This window comes from Myiozetetes cayanensis, unplaced genomic scaffold (genome assembly GCF_022539395.1).
Source record: "Myiozetetes cayanensis isolate MyiCay16 unplaced genomic scaffold, myiCay2020 scf5-8, whole genome shotgun sequence".
In the NCBI taxonomy this organism is placed as follows: Eukaryota; Metazoa; Chordata; class Aves; order Passeriformes; family Tyrannidae; genus Myiozetetes; species Myiozetetes cayanensis.
In genome coordinates, this window is record NW_026087742.1 from 106507459 (window position 1) to 106531964 (window position 24506).

At 37.4% G+C, this 24506-nt stretch overlaps 1 protein-coding gene across 11 annotated transcripts in view; it reads right to left on the reverse strand.

Moving 5' to 3' along the window:
• Window positions 1-24506, reverse strand: part of DMD (dystrophin) — a 1047400-nt gene that overhangs the window by 150341 nt on the left and 872553 nt on the right. For all 11 annotated transcript variants that reach the window (XM_050333288.1, XM_050333286.1, XM_050333290.1 and 8 more), the window contains one exon: window positions 10843-10989. In XM_050333288.1, coding sequence (XP_050189245.1) covers window positions 10843-10989 — 147 coding nt within the window. The remainder of the gene's footprint in view (window positions 1-10842; window positions 10990-24506) is intronic.

Here is a 24506-nt window from a genome sequence, read left to right on the forward strand (position 1 = left end):
ATCTACTTCACGTACAATTGTGCACACATCTTTTTGGGACAATCCCTCCAAAGGGCTAAAACGATCAGGAAAAAATGATAATTCCTATCTAAAGGTTTAAGAATTGATTAGCTTCATAAAAACAGCAATTCAGGCTTTTTATTCTTTCAGACTTTACATCTTCCCTATAACGTGTTCTGATAAACTGTACAATATAGGTGGGTTTTTCTCTGGCACAAAAAGGCACAAACATTGCTCTTGGGTCATACAAGGATATCTGATCTGTGCAGGCTCAGCTGGGATAGCAGTCAGTACAGTTGTGGGGGAAAGCACAGCAGGCAAAGCCAACAGCCCATGGTGGCTTAAGTTCTAAAATATCAGTCAAAGTCTGCCTCATACCTCCTGTTCCACAGAGCAGTGTTGCCACTGAATACCATACAATAGCATGCAAATGTTACAATAAAGAGTCTATGACTTGTTTTCTGGAGTAGTTCACAGAGTAACAGAAGTAGATTTTACATATATGAATTATGGTATATATATAATACATGGTTATATGAATATAACCATGCAATGAACATGCTGAATAATATAAGATCATAGTTTGTGTCCACACACTGTAGTGCTGCTCGCATCATAAAGACACTATAAGCTGTGATTCAGGGGCCTCAGCCTATTAATAAATACTTATTAACACAAATTTACACAACTTAGAGCTTGTTTTTCTGGCCCTCTTTTCTAGAGAACAGAACAGACCTTTAGACTAAGTAAACTGTTAGAACTACAGTAAAACTAAAAGGCTACTTTGACTTACATTAAATCACCACAATGTCATTTTAACTTAACTAAATTTTATAATGCCCCTTTCTGATCCGTAACTGGATACTTCCCTAAAAACTTGTAAATTCAAGTGCAAGATGGTTAAAATAATTTGAAAAATTTTGTGGAGTGTCACTGGCACAGCTGAAATAATTGGCACTGTTAAACATCACAGGCTTATCCCATAAGCCATGGGAACTACTGAGCACAGTCTAACGACGTGGGAGCACAGAGCTGAGGGAGAAAAGTGGTGATCACAAAATTGGATTTGCCTCTGTCTTTCAAAAACTTTATTTTCTGGAAGCTGACCTCTGATTCACTGGTGAAGAAAAAGGATTAAATCTTAACTTTTTAAAAGGGGAAGCTTGCATGATTTCTGCAACTGACCATACTGGTCTGACAATATTTCACATGTCATTCACAGATGAATAAAGTTATGAAAGCTTTATGAGAAAAATGTAACCTCTTTCTCTTTAAAGGTAAACCTAGGCAGATTCAGGGGTATATTGCAGCTAGCTATGACAACTGATGTGCAAAGCAAACTCAGTTATCTTAGCTCTTGGCTGGCAAAAGTACAGACAAAGTCAACTCAGGATTTGAAATGTGATGTTTTGAGATAGGGAACTGTAATACTTGGATATACAAGAAACACAAAGCTATTCTATGGAAGACACATTCTTCTATTTCTTCTGAATACCCCAAAAATCACTGCACTGCTAAGCAGTGCTGTATTTTTAGTTAAGTAGGACAGAATTCATTTTTTTTACAGATGAAAGAGTCATAAATGAGGGTTTTGGGAGAAAAGGACACAAAACACTTGAGGTCAGTACAAGAAATCAGAGGAATGAAAGTGAAAACATCCAACAGAATGAATATGCTATCTACAAATGTAGCCTTAGGCTTATTTTTCTGGATTGATTAATGCTAATTAATTTTGTTTTAAAACAAACCAAACTGTGGTAGAGAAACAACTTCGGACATCTGAGAGAATGGAAGAGAAAGACTGATTGAGTCTTTGACCTACACACTTGAGGCTTCCAAAAAAAATGGCATACCCTAAGGAACACATTTCCATAGCATAGGATTTGGATGTGGCTACGATTTTTCAGGTACAAAAGAAATAAAAAGTGAATATTAAAAAACCTGAAACTGCAAGCTCTGTATTTTATACTATGTTTGTTCTGCAACTAAGGGGTGCATTTCCAAAGGTTATTGCAGTGTCAGTGTTTTATAAAGCAACACCAAGCACAAGAATTGAACAACTTAGATGAGCCACATGAAGCAGTAGTGTCTTGAAATAACTCCTTTTGCCTGTGTAGTGCTGGGTGTTTCCAAATTAGGAAGAAGTTAATGGAAAACGTTTGCACACACAACCATATAACAGGATTTGAGCCATTTTGATTATGAAGTGCCCTCCTCTACAGCAAACATACCATTACATCACTTCCACACTGCACTTAATTTTCTATACAAGGATACAATATTCAGCTTTACTGAAGCCATGCTGAAAACTACAATGGTAGCTTTAGAGAGCACTTTGTGAAAATATTTTGAAAACGACACACATAATCTTTTACACAGGCTGGTTTTAAATCTGTGCCACAACTTAATGCCACTGACATTTTTAGTATTTTAAACCCCATTATTAACAGTACTTCTAAAGCAGCAAAAAAAAATCTTACTTAGCTTAAACTCCCACTGAAGCAAAAAGATTCAAAAAATATAGCACAAAATACTACCTAGCTTAAAGACTGTAAAAGCTTTCTGTAACCTGAAGGTATATAGCCTACCATAAAAATATCTGCAGTGATATAACGTATAATTGATATGTCAGAAAGACACAAAATGACTCAACAAAGACATAAAAAAGGCTAAAATTAACCTTTTGCACTGGAAATTTGCGTATTATCTCTCTACCTTGGGCTTTTAATCACTTCAAATGAAGTTTCTTCTAAAAAAAAAAATCACATAATTTCAGAAGAAGGGATTAGTGATAATGGGAAGAAAGAGAAATATGTTTTGCCAGTTTTACATTCTCCCTCTAAAAACCTTTAACAATACTTTCTTTGGCACTGGTGCTTGGAATCTAAGGGGTTTTATATTGCTTCCAATCCAAGGGTATTCATTAAGGTTTCATTGAGTTACAAGCCTCTGAAAATCACATTAGAGAGCCTTTACAGGGCAGCTCTTAAATTCAGTGAATGCTCTATCTGCCACAAACGTGTTCCACATTCAAAGCAAACTCTGTTCATCTGCTCTGACCTCTCTTCAAACCGAGCGGGCATGAATGGATGGACGATCCGTGTCAGCAGCGTGGATCCCCTCCAGGATATGGAGCAGAACCAGAAATTGCAAGGATTCATCAGCCTCCTGGTGTTCACAGGTAGCTGACAACGTATCCTACCCTACCCAACCCTACGCAATCCTGTCCTGTTCCACCGCTTCTGAAAACCTAACCTGCAAATTATGAGATCTGACAACGTATAACATTTTGGGAAGGGAAAGGGCCTGTGAAGTGGAAGTTAGGATTGGAGAGGGACTTATAATTAATTGCAAGGTTCCTCTTGGTTTTGTCTTTTGTTTGCTTTCACTACTGTGACTGCTGCTAACTTGGTGCGTTTCCCAGCTATTCTGCCTCACACGTTCTTACCTTAAAAACCCCTAATTTTCATAATAAGCAGCTTAAACATAGCTGATTTGAATCAGGTCACACACCTGAAAAGGTGTTGAAAAAAATCAGGTCATATTCTCTCAATTTAGGCAAAAAAAAAAAAAATGAAGCTATCTGTGCAATTTTAAAAATTTCCAACTCTCATAGTCTGCACCTCTTTCTAGGGCTGAAACTCAGAGCTTTAATTCTCTAAATGTAACTTCCATACTGCTTGTCAGAGACTTTTACAGAGATGTTTTCAGTTAATTGTTTTGAGATGATCAGGTATTATGGATTGTTAACATTAAAGAATGCAGTTTCAATGGTGGTTACCAAATACGTTAAAGAGCTACAAACTGGATGATTTAGCTACTTGACTAAAAAGCAACAGAACCAGTGGATGTTGGTTTCTAGTGAATATATTTTCAACAGTATCATAACCTCTGTTTTCCTCAGTATCCTAAATATAGTCTGGTATGAGTCATATAGATGTGTGCTGCCAAATATAATCTATAACTGCTGACAGGTGGAAGTAAATCGTGCAAGTCTTCTTTTATAAGGAAATGAGACTCACATATATCAACTAATATGCCCATTCTTTTCCTATCATTTATCCATCAAACAGACAAATTGAAGACCTTACAAAATATACTGTATATACAAAGGTTGTACAATGGAGTGCCAAATTCAAGCTGCGTCTGTAACATATTTTCTTGTGTTTGATAAATTTTAAGTGAGCTTTTTTCCATATAAACAGCATAACCCAGTTTTTATAATCCCCTACACATATATGTGTATATACACCCCTACACATATATGAGAAACAAAAAATACGCCAAAAGAAATCTACATATGCATATTGCAATGAGAATATAAAGTAGGATAAATTGCTATTCTTTTGCATGGTTCTTCAAAACATCTTCATAGAGGACAAAATTCCAGAGTAAAGGAAGTCAAAAAAGGATAAGAAAACGCTAAAATGAATGCATCTCCTATACAAAAAATGACTAAAGCATTTGCCATTTCCAACAAACTGAAACTCATTACACACAACATCATAAATTTAACAAGGTTTTATAAGTTTTCCTGCTGGCACGGCTGTGGATGATAACCAGGCCTGTTTATACTTATATACACACTTTCTTTCATTGACTGCCCCAAATATGTCACAATGAAGGTGTACTCCCAGTTTAGGAAGGCATCTCTTCAATTTTTGACAATTTCATTAGAAGAACTGAATCCCAGTCCAGAGAGCTGGCCTTCCTCCACTAGCTTACAGAAATAAATGAATAGGATCTCTAAAGAATGAATGACTGTAAAATTAAGTTTATATGCATATTTTTGTAGACAAATATTGAGAAAATCTGAGACTCAGGCTACTAGAAATTTAAGAAAAATGCATAGGTATATGACTTCTATAGCCAACTGGTACAGCCAATTAAATAAGAGACCATTAAAGAGCTGTGACAGTTGTGGGCTTAGCAGAAGTTCCAGTTCTCATGGAATATACAAAATAACATTTGAACTAAGTAGTCTGATGGGAAAACTCAACTTCCAAAAATGATCCAAATCTCCCTCTGCTGGGAAGATGAAGTCTGCAACTACAAAATAATTTCAAATATCAAGGTTGAAAAGCACTATGATTTTATTAGTGTACTAATTAACTGTAATTATAGGTCACCTAGAACTTTGTCTCCATATATGTAGAAAAGTTGTTTCTTATTTTTCTCAGCTACTTACAGATGCCATATGTCAAAATATAGTTTAAAAAAAGGGGAAAATCCAAACAAATAGAAACAAATTAATTATTAAAATTAAGGAAATATAACAATGGAAAGAGAACCTGCTAAATAACAGAAAGGTAATAATGCTCAAATATAAAAATATAACTGCCTTTTATATTGCACATTCATATATACATGACATTCTCTGTCTCATTTGGAGAAGAAACATTTTTCTTGCTACTGTTGCATCATCTGCCAATCTATCAACTTCAGCATAACTCCAGTTTAAACTCACTGTTTAATAATAAATAACTGCACTTGTACTAGAAGATATACACAAAAATTAGACAAATTTTCTCTCTGAGTAAGAATAGAGCGTTCCTGTATGCAAATGCTATGCAGTATCAATCGAACAACTGAATTGTAAAGCAAGAGAGATTTTTATTTTTCTTTAGGAAAAATGATATAAGAGAATATCCTTAATTACATTCAAATCCTAATTCCATGGTTTAGACAAGAAGTTCCTGAAACCATTACCCTGTTTATACAACGGTTCCTGAAACCATTACCCTGCTACATATGTAGAAATAAAAAGAGGACCTGAGAATCCAGCAATCCTTCTTTTAATTCAACTGTGAGAGACCTGAAAAAGACATTTCTTTTACATATGTATTTTTTGTTGTTATTTCATTTGTTTTCAGAGGATTTGTTTTCTTGGAGAAGGCATGGAGGACAGAAGGTAAAGCAATATTTAAAAAAACCCCAAATCTAAAACCTGTTATGATAGGTCACTGATGATTTCAACTTGCATCTCGATGCATCTTATTTGCCCTGGTGCCCAACCCTTATCAAAAGAAGGGTGTGAGCTGAGGATGGCTGCCCAGGATTCCTGTAAGTCAAATATTTGAAAACACCTATCATTAATATTTGGTGGGACATCTACATACAGAGGCCAGTAAGGCTTTGATGCATAGCCACAATTTCACACTGATTTTAGGAAAGAAGGGGTTTCCTTTTTGGCTTTGACGTTCTTGATGTTAGTACCTCTGCAAATACAGACGGCAATTCTCATTCATATTTCTCACCACAGATTGAAAGAATCAGCTAATATTTGCAAAGCAGCCAGAAGATGCTGTTATTTGAAATAATTCATAGCAATGACACTTATTACAGTAGTTCGCATTACACAGCTCAGTAAAAAGTCTGTCCTCAGCAGAATACAAATAAAGTGATGATATAACTTTAGATAACTGCCTGCAGGGCTACTAAAAGCCTGCTGGTTCTTCACAGCTCCTGCAATCAGAGAGTACTGTTCGAGGGAACAGAACAATATAGTGGCTGGATCTTCTAACAAGAGGCAGCGTGGCTTTTGTACCACATCAATCTTCAGATCCCCACATGCTGGAGAATCCTGGTGCAAGATTAGCTGGGGATTTAGGAATGATACTGAAATTAGGGCTTATGCTTCTTTGCAGTCACACTATATAGAAATCAGAGAATTATAGAAATGTTTAGGTTGGAAAAGACCTTGGGCTGGTTTAGCTCTAGGTTTTTGATGTGCTCAGATACAACCACTCACAAATGACAACAGTTTGTTACAACTTTCAAAAGTAAAAGCATTAGAACATAAAAACCCTAACAAAATGTCTGAAAAGATGCATTTTTTTGCATGAAAGACGGTTCTTACTATATTTTTCAGTTTGTTAAAAGTATTGTTTTAAATAAGAGCAAATATAGTTTGATTTAGACCAAAAAAACCCTTTCTTGGTAATTGAAGTGTATGTTCTCCGTGGGATATTTGTGCATTCTTTTGCATGTCAGGAGCTTTGGCTTTGCCCTTTGACCAGAATGACACCAACCAGATCTCTGACTGAAGTGAAATGCATATAGCTCCCACCAATCTGGACTCTCCGGCTCCCTAAATGTCAACTGGAAGTAAGAAAGAGTTTGCAAGACACATTTTCCCCTAGGATGATCTCATTACATATACTGTTTGAAGCACACAGGATCTGAACATGAGAGCTCCTTGTGAAATTCATAACAAATAGCTCCCTGGAAAGATTTCATCTCCTTTCATGTTAAAGAAAAATGAAAAAATTAAACAGCATATTTTCCTCAAAACAACTCTATTAAAGGCACGAAGCTAATTATTTTCACATTGCTTATACTCTACAGATGATGACACAGTTTTCAGTGACTGAGCTGCATGCATTAGCTTTCATTAATGAAATACACCTCACACAACACTTCAAAACCAGGGCTGCTTGAGTCTGTATTTGGTTGAGTGCTTTCTATACATTTATCTTCTGGTAATACTCCAGTGTATGTTCACCAAAACTGAGTACAAATCAGGTAACTTAATGGCAAACATGCCTTTCTGCAGAAATACAAATGAAGTTCTGGGAAGATTCTGGAACAATATTTAATACTATTCACTAACAGCACTAATCTCACTGTACAACCACTGTGAAATACTGCAAATGACTGAATATGGTTGGCCTTATTCTCATGCTTGTAAAATGAATATAGTATTAAATCTCTGTAAGATTTGGCTTAAAACGATATATTTCCTCCTCTGATCTTACGTAAGTCCCAGTATTAATAAAGCAATAAACAAGACATGATTTCCTCCTCTACAAAATGCCCTTTAACTTTCTCATAACACTAGAATTTGCTGTTTTTTCAGAATGGGTATCTTTATGGCAAGACACAGCACAGAAGTCTCTGTTTTATGATTTTCCCTGCAGTCATATTTTCTAGAAACTGGGATGCATGGATAAGAAATATTTTCCCCATTAGGAAAATGACAAAGAGAGAGAGATCTAACCTTTGAGGGGGAAAAAAAAGAGAAGGAATCTAGAAAAAGGAAAGAACTGATTAATAAACCCCCAAACAGAAATAAAGAAAGTAAGATGGGGAAAGCTAGAGAAGAGTAAGAACATGGAAATAATTACTTTTTGAAAAAAAGAATTAATAGAAGCCAATGAGAAAATATCACAGTGTAAAAGAAAGACACATGAAAATACACAGAAGGCTGAAACAAATGGAAAATATGATGAAAGGACTAAAGCACAAAGGAGATACTCTAGGTGACATTAGTATAATAAAGGCAATTAATAAAAAAGAAAGATATCACAGAACCACCAGACAAATTGAAAACCATAAACAAACAACAGGAGCGTACCTTAGAAGGGGAATGGTTTTGCATGAAACAATTTGCATTTTTGCTTTTCCTATTGCATGACCAAAATTTCAGTGTTCTATGAAGAATATCACACCTAACTGAAGTGCTGGTCATACATAAGTAAGTCTAACCCTAAGACAGAACAATACATAACACTTTAAAAAGTGCCATTCAGGTGTGTCAGTGTCCAGCAGGCATCACACATAGAACAGTTGTTCTAGTATGTACTAGTTGTTCTAGTATCTAGAACAGATGATTGTTGTACATTTCTTCCAACTGGACCATTCTACTCTAGTCTATGCTATTCTATTCTCTCCTAACAAAATGAGCTCTACGTCTCAATGCATCTCAAAGTCTGTTCTAAGTAAAAAGTTATTTTATAGGAACAGATGTGCCCTTCTTCTTTCTAGGGGTCAGAACTTGGCCTTTTGTATACGATAATCCTTCAAAGTTACTTATGTCTTTTCCCCTCAGGATGTGTTTAAAAATTTACTGGACTCTTCATCTTTTTCTCTGTATCTTCCAAATGACATTTAGGTAAATATGAAAAAAGAAGTAAACCACAATATTCCAAGTAACTATCTGTTCCATCAGCAATAAGATCTCACTCTGACATACTGTCTCCAAGTATCTATCTCCAGAGAAGATGAAACACTTTGTTTCCAAAAATGTGGGTTCGATAAATCAAGACAATAATTTACAATGAAAAGGGAATTGTTCACAATGTTTCCTGAGCTCTGTGGAAAACAACATATTATCTTTGAACTGTGTGCAAACGTGTGACCTGCCGTATATATTTTTAAATGATCTACCATATCTGGTTGGCCCTTTTTCTAGTGCATTTATGAATAACAACAAAACACATTCTTGGGCTTTCTCCCAGATCTGTTGAATTTTTCGTATCCTGGATGCTTTTAACATGAAAAATCTTCCTGCTTTCCTTTATTTCTCGATTAAGTAATGAAGAATATTTCATCAGATCACTGGAATTAATTATTTTAGCAGTGAAATAAGGTAGTTTTCAATGAATCACAGAATATCTGTTAATTTAATCAGCTGCTGTTTTTATAAAAACTAAACGGATGTGATTTCTCTCATACGTGGATAAACATATTGGGAATACCCATTTTGTCTTCCATATTTCTGTTGATTTGTTTTAATTAATAATATAACCTGAACTCTGTTATGAAGATCTGGGAAAAAGTGTGCAGTAATGACAAAAGAATTAATGATCTTTTACTTAAACTATCACTCTCATTGCAAAGTTTTGATTTAGGAAAAAAAAGTCCGTTAATATTTGCATGAACTGAGAATAAACTGGAGATGTCACAGAGCTGTAAGATTTCTTTTGGATAAGCAATAAAGAAACAATAAAGTCTTGCTGACTATTAGAATTCACAGCACCATTGTAGGAAAAGAAGGAATTGGTTAATTTCTGTCTATTGATAACGTTTGGGTTTTACAATGAAAGAAAAGCTCTTTATTAAACCCCATGGTTCTACATTTTTACAAAATACTAAATTAAATACAACACAGTTTCAAAATGTGAATCAGTGATATAGCAAGAAATAAAATAGCAAGTTAAATTCAGCACTTAATGAAGTAAATGTGATTGCATTTAGCTTCATTTAATCACTCCCCTGCTATGGAACCTATATGACCCTACACCGGTGCATACGTGCTTACATATGCTCTCTAATGCACACTGTTCCTGAAATTCTAAGCTAAGATACAGTGCACTTTGGAAAAAAACCCATGAATGTTTGAAGTCTTTATCTCAAGATAAGAATTCGTAAAATTTTTCAGTGTTTATAACTTATGGTGGATATTCACCTTAATTCTACAATACATCTTATTTTCTTTTCTGCATTAGAGCTCAAATTGTAAAATCCCATTCTGAGCAGCTTTACTTGCAGTATCAAGTCCTGCTAATTACCTGAATGAATGTAATGCCTTGTAATTTAATAATTGATTCTATGGGTGTGATTTTACAGATTCCACTTCACGGAATCATTAATCTATATTAACCTATAAGGAATTTATTTAAAACTGCTGCTCCCAGAAATTATTTAAGCCAAATTAAAAGGAATGAAGCAGCAGAAGTAAACTGTCTTATGTGAATCTTCCATATACACCATAGAACATGGATAAGCCATGTGATAAATGATCACATGATATATTAGGCAGCAAGATTTGCTAAATATTAATACTAAAAGGTATATAAACTGTTAAGTATTTTAACCTAATCGTTTCACCATATGAGAAACTGGGCTACCTAATCTTATTTGATAAAATATTCAGAACCATATGAAAGTAGAGCATCATGTTTAACTACTATTTTCTCATAGAGGCACCATTATGGAAAGCTTGCTTCATCTTTGATTCCTCAGTTCTCTTTGGTGTTATTTCATAGGGAACAAGCAAGCATAGAGAAATAAAAGCATCTACCTAAATGTAGCACAAAGAAAAAGTCATATGCAATGTACCTGTAGCACCTTCCACCTGGTGTTCAGGTCTTCCACACAGCTGAGATTGTACTGGGAGAGTTGGATATCAGAGGGAGTGAACCGGTGAGCAAGGTCATTGACTTGATGCACTTTTTCTTTAAGGGGTACAAGTTCTGCTCGATAAACCTGTGTGAATTAAATAAAATTATCAATAAAGATAAGCCTTAAGTTCAAAAACTATTGTTTCTACTACCAGCTGATTAGTAATGTAAAGATAATACGCATCAAGCTAAAAGGAAGGAGCATATCTGTCATGATACAGTTTTTTACCAGTCTTTTTATATAACTTCATATAAACTTTAGGTCTCAAGGGTAAGACCCAGTGTTTCAGAAGGTGCTATGGAGTTGGAACCTTCATAGCCCATAGCCATTTTTGACGAGTTAAACAACATTTCCAACTAGCACACCCACTGGGATGTGCACTGCAGAGCACACTTCTGTCCTGCCTCATCCTTTACATGTGTAACACAAATTCCTTTGGGATAGATGGGAGAGATAAATACTGTTTAACACAGGAAAACAGAGTATGACAGCTGTTCACAAATGCAACAAAGAAAACAAGAGAAGCAATGACAAAACAATTACAGACCCCACTAGGGGTGTGATCTTACCCTCCATATCTTACATGTAACAAACAAAAGGTTAGAAATGGGAAGCACAACAAACAAACAAACAAGCCCCAAAACAAATAAACAAACAAAAAAAAAGAAAAAGAAAAATTGCTATGAATCCCAACACTGCCTACATGACTCATGCATCTCCTGCTCTTATGCACAGCTAATAATTTCAACCTAGCTAATAATTTCAGTAATGCATGTGGAAACCAGAAACTGCTGGTTACAACCTTCTTGTTTTTGAAAGCAACAACCTGATGATGATGTTTCCGTGATGCATCTGTGTACCTTCAGATAAATTCGAGGCATCATGACTTTATCAAAGAGAGTAATCTCTATGTAGATCTTCCAGTGCTCCATATCTATCTTTTCTTAGGAGACATTTATGAATCTTTAATGTGATAAAATATGTCAAAATGTAACAATGAGTCATTTCTAAAGGACAAATTCTGTCATTCTCAGGAGCACATTTTATTGCAATATGTTGTCTACACACAAAGGCAGAATAATTTACTTTCTGTATTAGGCTTGCTTTCTAGCTCCTTTCTCTCAGTATTTTTAATACAAACCACATGTGGTCTGCATCTCATTATAGATAATCAAATAACCTCAGATTATGGCCTAGTATTGCATCGACACATGATACAAAATAAGTTAAAAACAGAGCCTATCCAGTTATCTCAGTGAACCTTAAGAGTAAATAGTATAAAGACATTCATAGGCATTAGAATGCCATAAACAGCACTAAAGGTAAACATTATTGAAAAATTGTTCCTCAAATGTCTTTCAAAAACAGACTTGGTTTCCCTCAATTATGTTAAATTACCCTACAACATAAGGAGTTAGACTGATTTAAGTGGCACTTGTGCAGTGAATGACTCTAATGATAAATCTGTAAAATATACCATCAGAAGGGGTGTGCATTTTGCAAAGTGAAGCACAGAGAATGATGCAAGTGCCACAGTGTGACAGAAGATGCATTCACTGAGTTCATGACATAACAGTTGACTTCCCCATTTCACCAGTTTTAATACCACTGGAACACAACTGACATTACTGTAGAGAATACTGATTAACAGTTTAGTGTTGAGCAAGGTCTGAAATACAAAGAAAAAGAAGAGAGCTCCTGTTTGGTTTTGTCCCACAGAGTTATATATGTGCTTACCCTGAACTTTTTAGTTAGTAGTTGAGTTCAGAGAACAAACAACATGGTTTAAAAATAGACATTTGTTGTTGCAAAGTAAAAACTTCACAGGCTGAAGAGATATATATACACCATTGTGTGAACACTTCACTTGTAAACAGTTATTTTACTGCTTTCTTTCCTGTGATCTGCTGGTTTCACGGCCCAAGTCCCTGGCCATGACTCTGTGGCTTATATTGGGATGATCAACTTGGTTCCTCTAGTGTTGCTAGGTTTCCAGGAGGAGAGAACACCTCTAAGCTAGTGTCACCAATGCCCACACTGCATATAAATACAAATATACATTTGCATATATTTAGAGCTAGTATAATATATAATATTTATTAAAAGTAATACAAAATAAAAATTAAACCACACAAGAAATCTTTGTATATATATATAAAATAAAAACCGTTGGTAGAATACGTGTAGACCAACAGATACAAAGATCAGTTCCCACACTACAATGCACTTTAATGCAGTTCCTGCATGAAATCAAGTAAAGTTTCTATTATTTGTATGACAATAGGACACAGGCCTAAGCTTATCAAGCACTTGTTTTTAAACATATATTTTAGTATCTGGCTGATTTCAGACCTGTTATTTACATCTGCAAGGTTGACCAGAAAGCACTGGTCTCACTTGCATACTGACATAAATCATTAGGTAACTCACACAAACATTATAACTAACCTAAGGTGTTTTTTGTGCTGCAAGGATAATGATCTTTCCAGTGTGATCCTAATTTTCCAATGTACAAAATGCAATACTTCTTGCTCTGTCTTTAAATTTGACCTTCTGTATTCTATCATCATTAAGCCTGAATTTTTACTGGTATTTTTATTAGTTGGAAAAATCAAAACATAACCAACAGTGAGAACATAAAGAGAACTCTAGTCAATGAATAGTTACCTAATTAATACCTGTAAACTTACAATTAAAACTGTAGAGAGAAAAAAAAATATTCATAGAAAGAATTGGCATATGACATTCTATAGTTAAGAAGTCAGTGACTATAAGGCTTCTTTAAGCAACAGATTATCACAGACAACCACTCCATCAGTCAAAGTACATGATTTTAGAGCTAGGCTTTTGTTTCAGAGTAAGAAAAATTCAGTGTGAGTTCTTATATTTTTCCAACAACTGTTTAAACAGAATTACTGAACAGTAATAATTTCTATATTTTCTACAGTACTTGGCATCTGTAGAAGAAGAAATTTAGAATTTTTCCTGGATTTTAATTTTCATCAGTATGACTGAAATGTTTAAGAGAAATATTTATATTTTTAATAATTGGTTGGTATAGTAGAAGACTGATTAATTTTTTTCTATTTTTTTCCTTCTGCATAAAGACCACTATACATATAACAGGTTTATGTCAGAAAAATTTAGGTAACTATATTGTTGATAATTTAAAAACAAACATGCATGGTGAGTAGTAGAGTATTACTACCACAAGGAGACATGTCTGAACCCATTAAACTGCTCAGGATGTAAATGAGTTCACAGTATGAACAGCAACAGGACAACCAGCCCCAAATTATCTTCATTATAATTGCCCTTATGCAAGAAAGAATTCCAATGGTTTGTTATACTGTAGGTGGTAGATTGGATTTTAAATGATCCATACAGTCTCGTCAGAAAATATTTTAAAATGCCTTGGAAAATTAGTAAGGACTCTAGAAGACACATGCCACAGACATCTTAACCAGACATATATTAAAAGTCTAGAGAATGCAGAGTGGTCATAATCAGTCAGATGGAAAGCTCATCTTGTCCAGTCCCTTGTCTGATAAGAGCCAATACAATTGCTTAGGGAAGAAGGTAAAAGGAAGCACCAGCATCCCTGCTCCTTGCTGTTCTCTTCCAGCCCAGCAATTTAACTCTCAGAGATTATGCAGCCAGAAGCTGTACTTTTATATCAAATGGACCTCAATGGAATCTTTTTCCATGGAATTATATACTTTGTTTTTGGACTAACATATGCATTTACTATCCAAAACACCCTATGGTAAGCTCAATATTTAGGTTAAAGGACCATGTCCTTTTTGATTTTTTTAAACCTATCACTAGAGGCCCACCTGAGATGTCCCTAATTCTTAGCTCATGAGAGACAACATCCAAAGTCCATTCCTAGTGGACTTTGTGCCTTTGCAATATCTACAAACCCTCCATATTATTTTTTCCTTCTTCTTGTTAAAGATACAAAGACCAGGATATATTTAATTACATGTGGATATCCATAAGGTATTAACATCTGAGCAAGTTGCCACATGGTCCCTTTATTTTCAATAGCTAATGAAAACCGGCAATTGAACATTATGTAAGGTTTCACTATAAGATGGTATGAATCACATTCTGAATTGCAACAGAAATGAGTAGATTCTCATTGACTATACTGTGAGCTTAGGTAACCAGTTCACATGCTGACAGCTACCTGACAGATGAGAAATTACATAAGATGAGCCCCACTCCTACACCATTTATTCTGTCCTTGGTTACTTTTAATCTAATCTGCTATAATCTTTTTTATATTTGGGAACCAAAACATTTCCTACTATATACATGATATAGGTATAACAGGGGCTTGCACTATGGCATCATGATGATTTCTGCTTTCTCAGTAATTCTTAGCATTTAATTTGGCTCTATGAACAGTCCTGAGTATTGATGTGATGTTTTCAGAAGACTCTGTTATGATTATTCCAAGACCTCTTTCATGAGTGCTAAAGGAATGTTTGAAAGGCCTAAAGAGCTCATTACTGTGCACATAATTTTGGGATAGCTTTTTCCACATGTTTTGCTTGAGATTTATCAGCACTTTATTTCATCTGCCATCACTTTGCTGACAGTCAGTACTGTGAAGTTTTTCTATAGCTGTTTGCAATCTGTCCTCACCTTAAGTACTTTGAATAGGTTTCTATCATCAAAATGTGCCAATGCATTAATAATTTTCCTTTCCAGCTCATTTATGTAACAAGCTGCACAGAGTAGACCTTCCGGAGCACAATCTTCTTCTGGGAAAACTGACTCGTGCTTTTTACTTTCCATTTTTTATAGGAAATTACCAGATAGTTGCTTATTTATCCACATGAAGACCATCATCTCTATTATCTCACCAGAACTTAGTTTCTTTGCTGGAAGACTTTCTTAAAATCCCTGGGGAATGCCAAATGGCCTATATCCCCTTAGCAGTATGCTAATGTTTCCTTCAAGGCACACTACAAGATGTAAGGCACTTTTACAGAATGAGCTCTTATCTCTTTTTGCAGTATATTCTTCCCGGATTTCCTGGTCTGTAGGTCCGTAGGCCTGACTAGATGCACTATTTAAAAATTACCCCCATGTCTGTACTGTTCTATTTCTCATAAAAACCTAATTTTAAATAAGAAAATGCTGTTAATAGATACAGGTATTTTACACTTCCATTAGAACACTTGGCCAAATACTCATCCGCCTCTGGTGATTTGGTGCTCTTAATTGTGACTCTTTGTTCTTTGTATTTTTGCTCCAAATATCTTTCTTTATTATTTTCTTTAGCCATCCCATCTCTCTAGGCTTTATAAGTCCATTTTGATGATTGGTTCCCAGTGTCCAGTGTCTTCACAGACTTTGTCCTTCTGGTTCCTTTCCATAAGGCTTCCTCATTTGTGTGTAGCTTTCTTTCTGAAAACTGAACATTGCTGTGGTGGATTTTTTGGGTTATTTTTTATCCTTGCAGAGATGCTGACCTTTAGTTCATAATGATCCCCATTATGATAGAAATGTTTTGAACTTGCAGTGCTCTGTACCAAGCAAAATCTTTCCTCTACTGGTTATCCTCTTGGAGTTTCTTAACATTATGTACTTTCTATTAGTGCTGGAACTTCAATTCTGAAGGGATTTTTAGGCTAGTGTCTATAATTACAGACCAATTTCTAACATATTTTAGCAGATGCAGGCTAAGCCCCTCAGATATATTTGCAAGTCCTTTTCTGCATATTTTCCATTAAATTTGCTTGTGCTTAGGATATTCTATTCCCAGGTAGTAAAAGCCACCAGATAGCCCTCACGTCTTTCCAGAATACCAACTCTATTAATGAAAATTTGATGATTGGGGTTTTTTCAGATGTCTTTTCTTCCATATTTAACATGCCATGCTGGTGGATTTATCCTATTTTTTATTTAGGAAACCCTAATACACACTGACTTCCTCTTTGGAAGGCTGTTCAATGTTCAGAAGAGAGATAAAATAAAAAACTTTTTTTTTTTTTTCCTAAGGAATCACCAAAAGGAAATGGCTTTTGTCAATGCCATTAAAAGATTTGGGTTTTCATTTAAGATTCATAAATCAGTTCCATAAAATCTGAAAGAAAATTCACATCATTTGAGTAGAAGAGTAAGAAAGAGCAAACAAGTTTATTTTAATAACAATAGAGATATTTTATACTTTGCTAGCTTCAGGGAGTTTCCAATGCAAAATTCATAATAAAGCTCAGGAAGGAACATTGACTAAAATGCACATTTTTCACTTCTTAACCCCCCTCTCCCTCAACAACATGTGCAACAGCTTGCTAACAAGTCAAATACAGAGTTCAGAAATCCAACCAAGACTGAATCAAGTGACTGTAACTTCCAACTCACTGATTTTAATGAAATACTGTGACTAAATCCCACTATGCCATTTGGAAAATACAGCCTGAAGAGGAAGTGTATTCTCAGAAAAGTACCTATTCCTTATGCAAAAGAAAAACTAAAACACAGGCTGGTTTTTATTTATTGTTTGCTACTGTAAAATGTCAGTGGGTTATTAAAATTGCATTTTTTACTCTTACTGTATTTATTCCCACTGATCCCAAGACCTATCACTTATGTCTAGATGTAGCCCACAGCAGACAACCTCAGTGCCTTGTCAGAACAAATAGCAATTATGCAGCTGTATTGAGAGTATGTAATCATTGTTGCTTAGCATTCACCACACTGACAAAAGGGAATTAACAGCATGCACGTACAAAGTCATATATTCTTATGTACACCTCAGTAGTGTACTGAGATTGTGTTGAGCTGTATTTGTCTTAAAAATTGTTTTAATAAACAGACACCACCTAGTAATTATTTACTTGCAATTGCTATGCATTTGTTTGATCCCAAAATTAAGACAAGGAATTAAGCTTTTCAATTATGATTTAAAACACAGTCAGTATTCCTATTGGCTCCTACTTATCTGAAGGCCCATACTAAGACCTTAAATCATCTTGTCCATGAGCTGCTTTATGCTGATGATGCCGCCCTTGTCACCCACACAGAAGTAGCTCTGCAGCGTTTAACATCCTGCTTTACAGAGACTGCTGAGCTTTTTGGACTGGAAGTCAGCTTGAAGAAGACAGAAGTTTTATATCAGCCTGCACCTCAGGAAGTCTGCCATCATCCTCATATCACCATTGGTGAAACAGAGCTCAAATCAGTCCAGCAGTTCAATTACCTGGGAAGCATCATCTCCTCAGACGGTAAGATTGATGCAGAAATAGACAACAGGTTGGCAAAGGCACACAGAGCTTTTGGTAAACTCCATAAAAGAGTGTGGCAAAACAAACACCTGAAGAAAAGTACTAAGATCAGCATTTACAGAGCCATTGTACTGTCTACTCTTCTATATGGATCTGAATCATGGGTCATTTACCGGCATCACTTGTGTCTCTTAGAACGCTTCCATCAGCGCTGCCTCCGTACAATCCTAAACATCCACTGGACTGACTGTGTGACCAACACATCTGTCCTTGAACAGGCAGCAGTCACGAGCATTGAGGCCATGCTGCTGAGAACACAGCTGCGCTGGGCAGGGCACGTCTCCAGGATGCAGGACTACCGCCTCCCTAAGATCGTGCTCTATGGGGAACTTGCCACTGGCTGCCGCAAGAGAGGAGCCCTGAAGAGGAGATACAAGGATTGCCTGAAACAATCCCTCATCCTTGGCCATATTGATCATCACCATTGGTCTACCCTGGCCTCCAATCGGGAGGCCTGGAGACACACCATCTATAACGCTGCTGCTGCTTTTGAGAACACACGCAGGATCACTCTCGAGGAGAAAAGACAACGCAGAAAGAATCGCGTCTCGTCTGTATCACCTGGGGAGTCTTTCTGCTGTGCCTTCTGCAACCGGACTTGTCTATCTCACATTGGCCTTTTTAGCCATCAGCGCGCTTGTAGCAAGCGTGGGTAGAGCCCGTCTCAAACCTTCATTCATGAAGCCTAGCCATGATGATGATGATGATGATTCCTATTGGCTCCTACTTATCTGAAAATATTTCTGAAGTGAAAAGTAGCTTGGGAGTATATTCATTTTTTTGGTGTTGTTTTGTCCCTCATGTGCCTTAACAACACTTGAATTTATGTTTACAAGTTTAGAAAAATCTCTGTGAGACCATGTATGAATAATTACTCTACCACTATAATGGAATATTGTTTCCCACCTATATTGTTCTCAGTCATCCTGAATTCGTAAAGACTCTTTAAAGTTACCCATACCCATGGGAGAAGTGACCATGAATCTCACAGAACACATATTGCAATACCCTTCTCTTGCTGGAAAGAGAAGTTAAAGGAGAATTTAAAGTTCATTTCCCCAATCTGTTAAATAATTTAAATGTCCAACACTAACTTCTGGAAATTAGTCTCTATTTGGTTATAGATGAAACAGGCATAAATTCTGCCTAAGATGTTAAAGGTAATTTGGCATAATCTCTAACTTTTTTTCCCTTCGTATTTTATGGACTAGGAATCATAGCTTCACCAGCCTTTGATTTGAACACTATGCAGGTTTGTTTAGAGCACAACATTGGAAGTTAAAATTGATCCCAAAGTTAGTTTCTCCCAAAGGTCGTAAATCCAAGACTTTGTTAGATAGTATCCTCTTTCACTAACATTCATTTTTACAAGCCTAAACCCAAGGAATTTGAAACATTTTTTATTGGCCCTTTAAAAAGGAAGGAAAAAAATTCAAATAATTTCAAAATCATGACAAGTCATCTCTAGTTTTCCAGCAATGGTATTTACTATTTAGGTGGTTCATATCTAGACTTTATACAGAACTAAACATTATAGCAGCTCTATTTAAAAATTAAATATTTTTCACTTCCTAATAAACTTGCAAAGAACATGCAAGTTTGGACATGTACAAAAACTGAAGGCTAGAACACAAATTTCTTACTATTATTAGTGATTAAATGCACAAGCGTTTCTAAATATTTTTGTATGTCTACTGAAAATCATTGCAAAGGTATGCACTAAAAAGAATGTTTTCACTTTCACAAAACTCTAAACTGTCCTGGAAAATATGGTGTAAAAATTTAGAAAAAAAAAATTTAAGTAGAATCATAGAATCATAGAATTAACTAGGTTGGAAGAGACCTCCGAGATCATCAAGTCCAACCCTTGATCCAACCCCACTGTGATTACCAGATCATGGCACTCAGTGCCACATCCAGGCTCATCTTAAAAACCTCCAGGGACGGAGAATCCACCACCTCTCTGGGCAGGCCATTCCAATGCCTGATCACTCTCTCTGTAAAGAACTTCTTTCTAATATTCAACCTAAACCTCCCCTGACAGAGCTTAAGCCCGTGCCCTCTTGTCCTGCTGCTGATTGCCGGGAGAAGAGATCAACCCCCACCTGGCTACAATCTCCTCTCAGGGAGTTGCAGAGAGTGATGAGGTCACCCCTGAGCCTCCTCTTCTCCAGACTATCAGCCCCCGCCCAGCTCCATCAGCCTCTCCTCATAGGACTTGTGCTCAAGTCCCTTCACCAGCCTGGTTGCTCTTCTCTGGACCTGCTCCAGCACCTCAATGTCCTTCCTGAACTGAGGGGCCCAGAACTGAACACAATACTCAAGGTGTGGCCTCACCAGCGCTGAGTACAGGGGAAGGATCACTTCCCTGCTCCTGCTGGCCACACTGTTCCTGGTCCAGGTCAGGATGCCATTGGCCTTCTTGGCCACCTGGGCACACTGCTGGCTCATGTTCAGCCTCCTGTCAATCAGCACCCCCAGATCCCTTTCTGCCTGGTTGCTATCCAGCCACTCTGTCCCCAGCCTGTAGCGCTGCAGGGGTTGTTGTGGCCAAAGTGCAGGACCTGGCACTTGGCCTTGTTGAAAAGACTAATGAGTAATTAGATAATTGGTTTGTCATCAATCTCCCAGTTTTGTGGGTGGGTGATATGACTTTATTTATTGATGATTTTTTTAGAGAGGTTATAGCCTAGGAAAATGTAATCAATTATTATAGCATGTCATTTCATTTGAACATACTAATAAGCCTAATTTTCTCTAAAAAGAAGTAATAAGTCAAGTACCAGATCCAGAACTTCTTAAAACAGGGTTAACAGTGCTGTTGCAGAAACACAGATTCACACACTGGCTGAAGCCTAAAGGCACCTCTTGAGATCATCTAGCCCAGCCCCTCTGCTCAGAACAGGGCTGGTGAGATGCAGGTTGCCCAGGACTACGTCCAGTCAGGTTTTGAATATTTTCAAGGATGGAGACTCCACCGCTTCTCTAAGCAGCCTGTGTCAGTGTTTGAACACCAAATGTTCATATTTACATGGAATTTCACGGGGTTTAATTTGTGCCCATTCTGTCAGTGGACAGTACTGAAGAGAGTCCAGTGTTTTCTTCTTCATTCTCTTCTATCAGGAATTTATACACATTGATAAGATCCTTAGCTTCCTTGAGCCTCAAGGCTGAGCTGTCCCAGTTTCCTGAGCCTCTCCTCACAAAAAAGATGCTTCAGTCCTGTAACCACATTTGTGGATCTACACTGGGCTTCTTCCAGTGAAGTTCACATCTCTCTTGTACCAGGGAGCCCAGAACTGGACCCAGCATTCCAGATTTGGCCTCACCAGGGCTGAGCAGAGAGGAAGGATCCCCTCCCTCAACCTGCTGGCAGTGTTCTGCCTAATGCACCCCAGGGTGCTGTTGGCCTTCTTTGCCATGAGGGTGTGTTTCTGGATTACAGTCAACTTTTTGTCTACCAGGACCCCAAGGCTCTTCTCTGCAGAATTTCTGCCTGGCCAATTGGTCTTAAGTGTGTACTGCAACCTGGAGTTCTTTCTCCCAGGACACAGAACATGACCTTTCTCGTTGTTGAACTTCATGAGATTCCTTTCAGTGTAATTTTTCATGCTGTCAAGGTTGCTTTGAATGGTAACACAACCATCCAGTGTATTAGCTGTTCCACTTTTGCATCAACCATGAAATTACTGAGCTTTGTCCCAGGGAATAGATCATTAATGCAGATGTTAAATTATATTCACCCAGTATCAACCACTGTGATACCCCATTTATGACTCGCCTCCAATAGAACTTTCTTGTCCTTCACGTGCCTGGAGATGGTTTCAAAGACTAGTTGCTCCATCACCTTGCCAGGGATTGAGGTGAGGCTGACTGACCTGTAGGTCCTTAGAATCATAGAATCATAGAACAGATTGGGTTGGAAAAGACCTCCAAGATCATCAAGTCCAACCCCTGATCCAACTCTAATTACTATATCATGGCACTAAGGGCCATGTCCAATCTCTTTTTAAAAACTTCCAGGGATGGTGAATCCACCACCTCTCTGGGCAGGCCGTTCCAATGCCTGATCACCCTCTCTGTAAAGAATTTCTTCCTAACATCTAACCTAAACTTCCCCTGGCAGAGCTTGAGCCCATGTCCCCTTGTCCTGTTGTTGGTTGCCTGGGAGAAGAGACCAACCCCCACCTGGCTATAACTTCCCTTCAGGTAGTTGAAGAGAGTGATGAGGTCACCTCTAAACCTTCTCTTCTCCAGACTAAACAATCCCAGCTCCCTCAGCCTCTCCTCACAGGACTTGTGCCCAAGTCCCTTCACCAGCCTGGTTGCTCTTCTCTGGACCTGCTCCAGCACCTCAATATCCTTCCTGAACTGAGGGGCCCAGAGTTGAACACAATACTCAAGGTGCGGCCTCACCAGCGCTGAGTACAGGGGAAGGATCACTTTCCTGCTCCTGCTGGCCACACTGTTCCTGATGCAGGCCAGGATGCCATTGGCCTTCTTGGCCACCTGGGCACACTGCTGGCTCATGTTCAGCTTCCTGTCAATCAGCACCCCCAGGTCCCTTTCCACGTGGCTGCTCTCCAGCCACTCTGTGCCCAGCCTGTAGCACTGCATGGGGTTGTTGTGGCCAAAGTGCAGGACCCGGCACTTGGCCTTGTTGAACTTCATCCCATTGGAGTCAGCCCAACTCTCCAGTCTATCCAGGTCCCTCTGCAGAGCCCTCCTGCCTTCCGGTAGGTTGACAGTCCCTCCCAACTTGGTGTCATCTGCAAATTTGCTGATGATGGACTCAATCCCCTCATCTAGATCATTGATAAAGATGTTGTGTCCTTCTTCCTGTCCTTGAAGATGAGAGTGACACTTGTTCTCCTCCAGGATGCAAAAATCTCTGCTGCTGCCATGACTTTCTAAGACAACTGATAGTGGCCTCTCAATAACATCTTTCAACTCAGTCAGCACTCGTGGCTGCATTCCCATCAGGACTTTGGTATGACCAGAATTATGAGCACGAAAAGTCCATCCCCATATATGTTCCACTGTGGATATTTCTGACACTTAATATGAAGCAGATTTCAAGAAAAGGCCAACTGTGCCTACAGAGAAAAAAGTCTGTCTCCGTGGTCTGTGAGCAGCACTTATATAAGGCGGTGGCCTCATGCCAGCCTGACATTTTCTTGAAGAATTCCCTCATATAGAAGAGACTCCCGCTAGCACTGGCTTATGTTAAACCTCAATTCTCATAACCAGTGAAAGAGACAGAAAAGAACATCTGGCATCGTGAAGAAAATATGAGATGACTTAGGAAGAAAAGTTCTCCTGTGTCAGATGAATTTCTGTTGTTGGGAGTTTTTATACCAGCAGCAGCTGCAGCTAAATCAGAGCAGGATCCATTTGCACAGCAAGGTGAGTGGTTGCCCTACACCTGGGCCACAGCAGGTTCCCAGCACTGAGGTTTCTGTACCTCAGTTCACTTAGTATCCAACTGATGAACTGTTTGTGGGCCAGAGCATATCTTCTGGTTTTATATTTAAAACTGTACAAGGTTGAACTGTCCCAGAACAGCTCAACAGTCTCCACCTTTTTCATTCAAACTGAGTCAGTTTTTTCTCTGATGGGTTTAGTGTATTCTGATTCAAATTTCATTGAAACCTGGGATTGTCAGCTGTTGGTTCAATATGCTGCACTTAGCTTCCCTTTAAACTCACCCTGTATTTTTATTTGATTCTAGTGCTCCTGGGGACAGGCGGTGTTGAAACAAAATGGATTTCAGCTGATTTGATTTTCCATCCTATATATTTTTATAAACTTAGAAATGACCAAGCAAGAGTGCAGTAGAGTAGAATTTAAATCCTCTTCTGGGATAAAAATAGTTCAAACAGAAAACATCAGGGGAGAAGGAAAATCAAATTCCCTTTAAGTCTTATCCCATTCTGAATTCTGTATTTCTGAATCAGTAAAACGTTACATTTTTCAAATGTTATTTTCTACAATTTGGAAGACTAACTCAGTATTTTCTTAAAAATAAGGATATTAAAATTTGAATTGAAAAAATAAAAAATGAACTAATGCCAGGTATTAATTTTCCTAATTTCTGAAGAATCAAAGTAAAGAGCTTAGATTTGAAAAAAAATGTTTATCTAGGGGAAAATATTTATTTATTAGGATGTCTAATTTAATAACCAGAAACACATTAATAAATAGGTGCACTTATCCTGAAACACATATCACTTGGTTACTATAATTATTAATCTATCTATCTATCGATCTATCTGTCTATCTATCTATCTGTCTATCTGT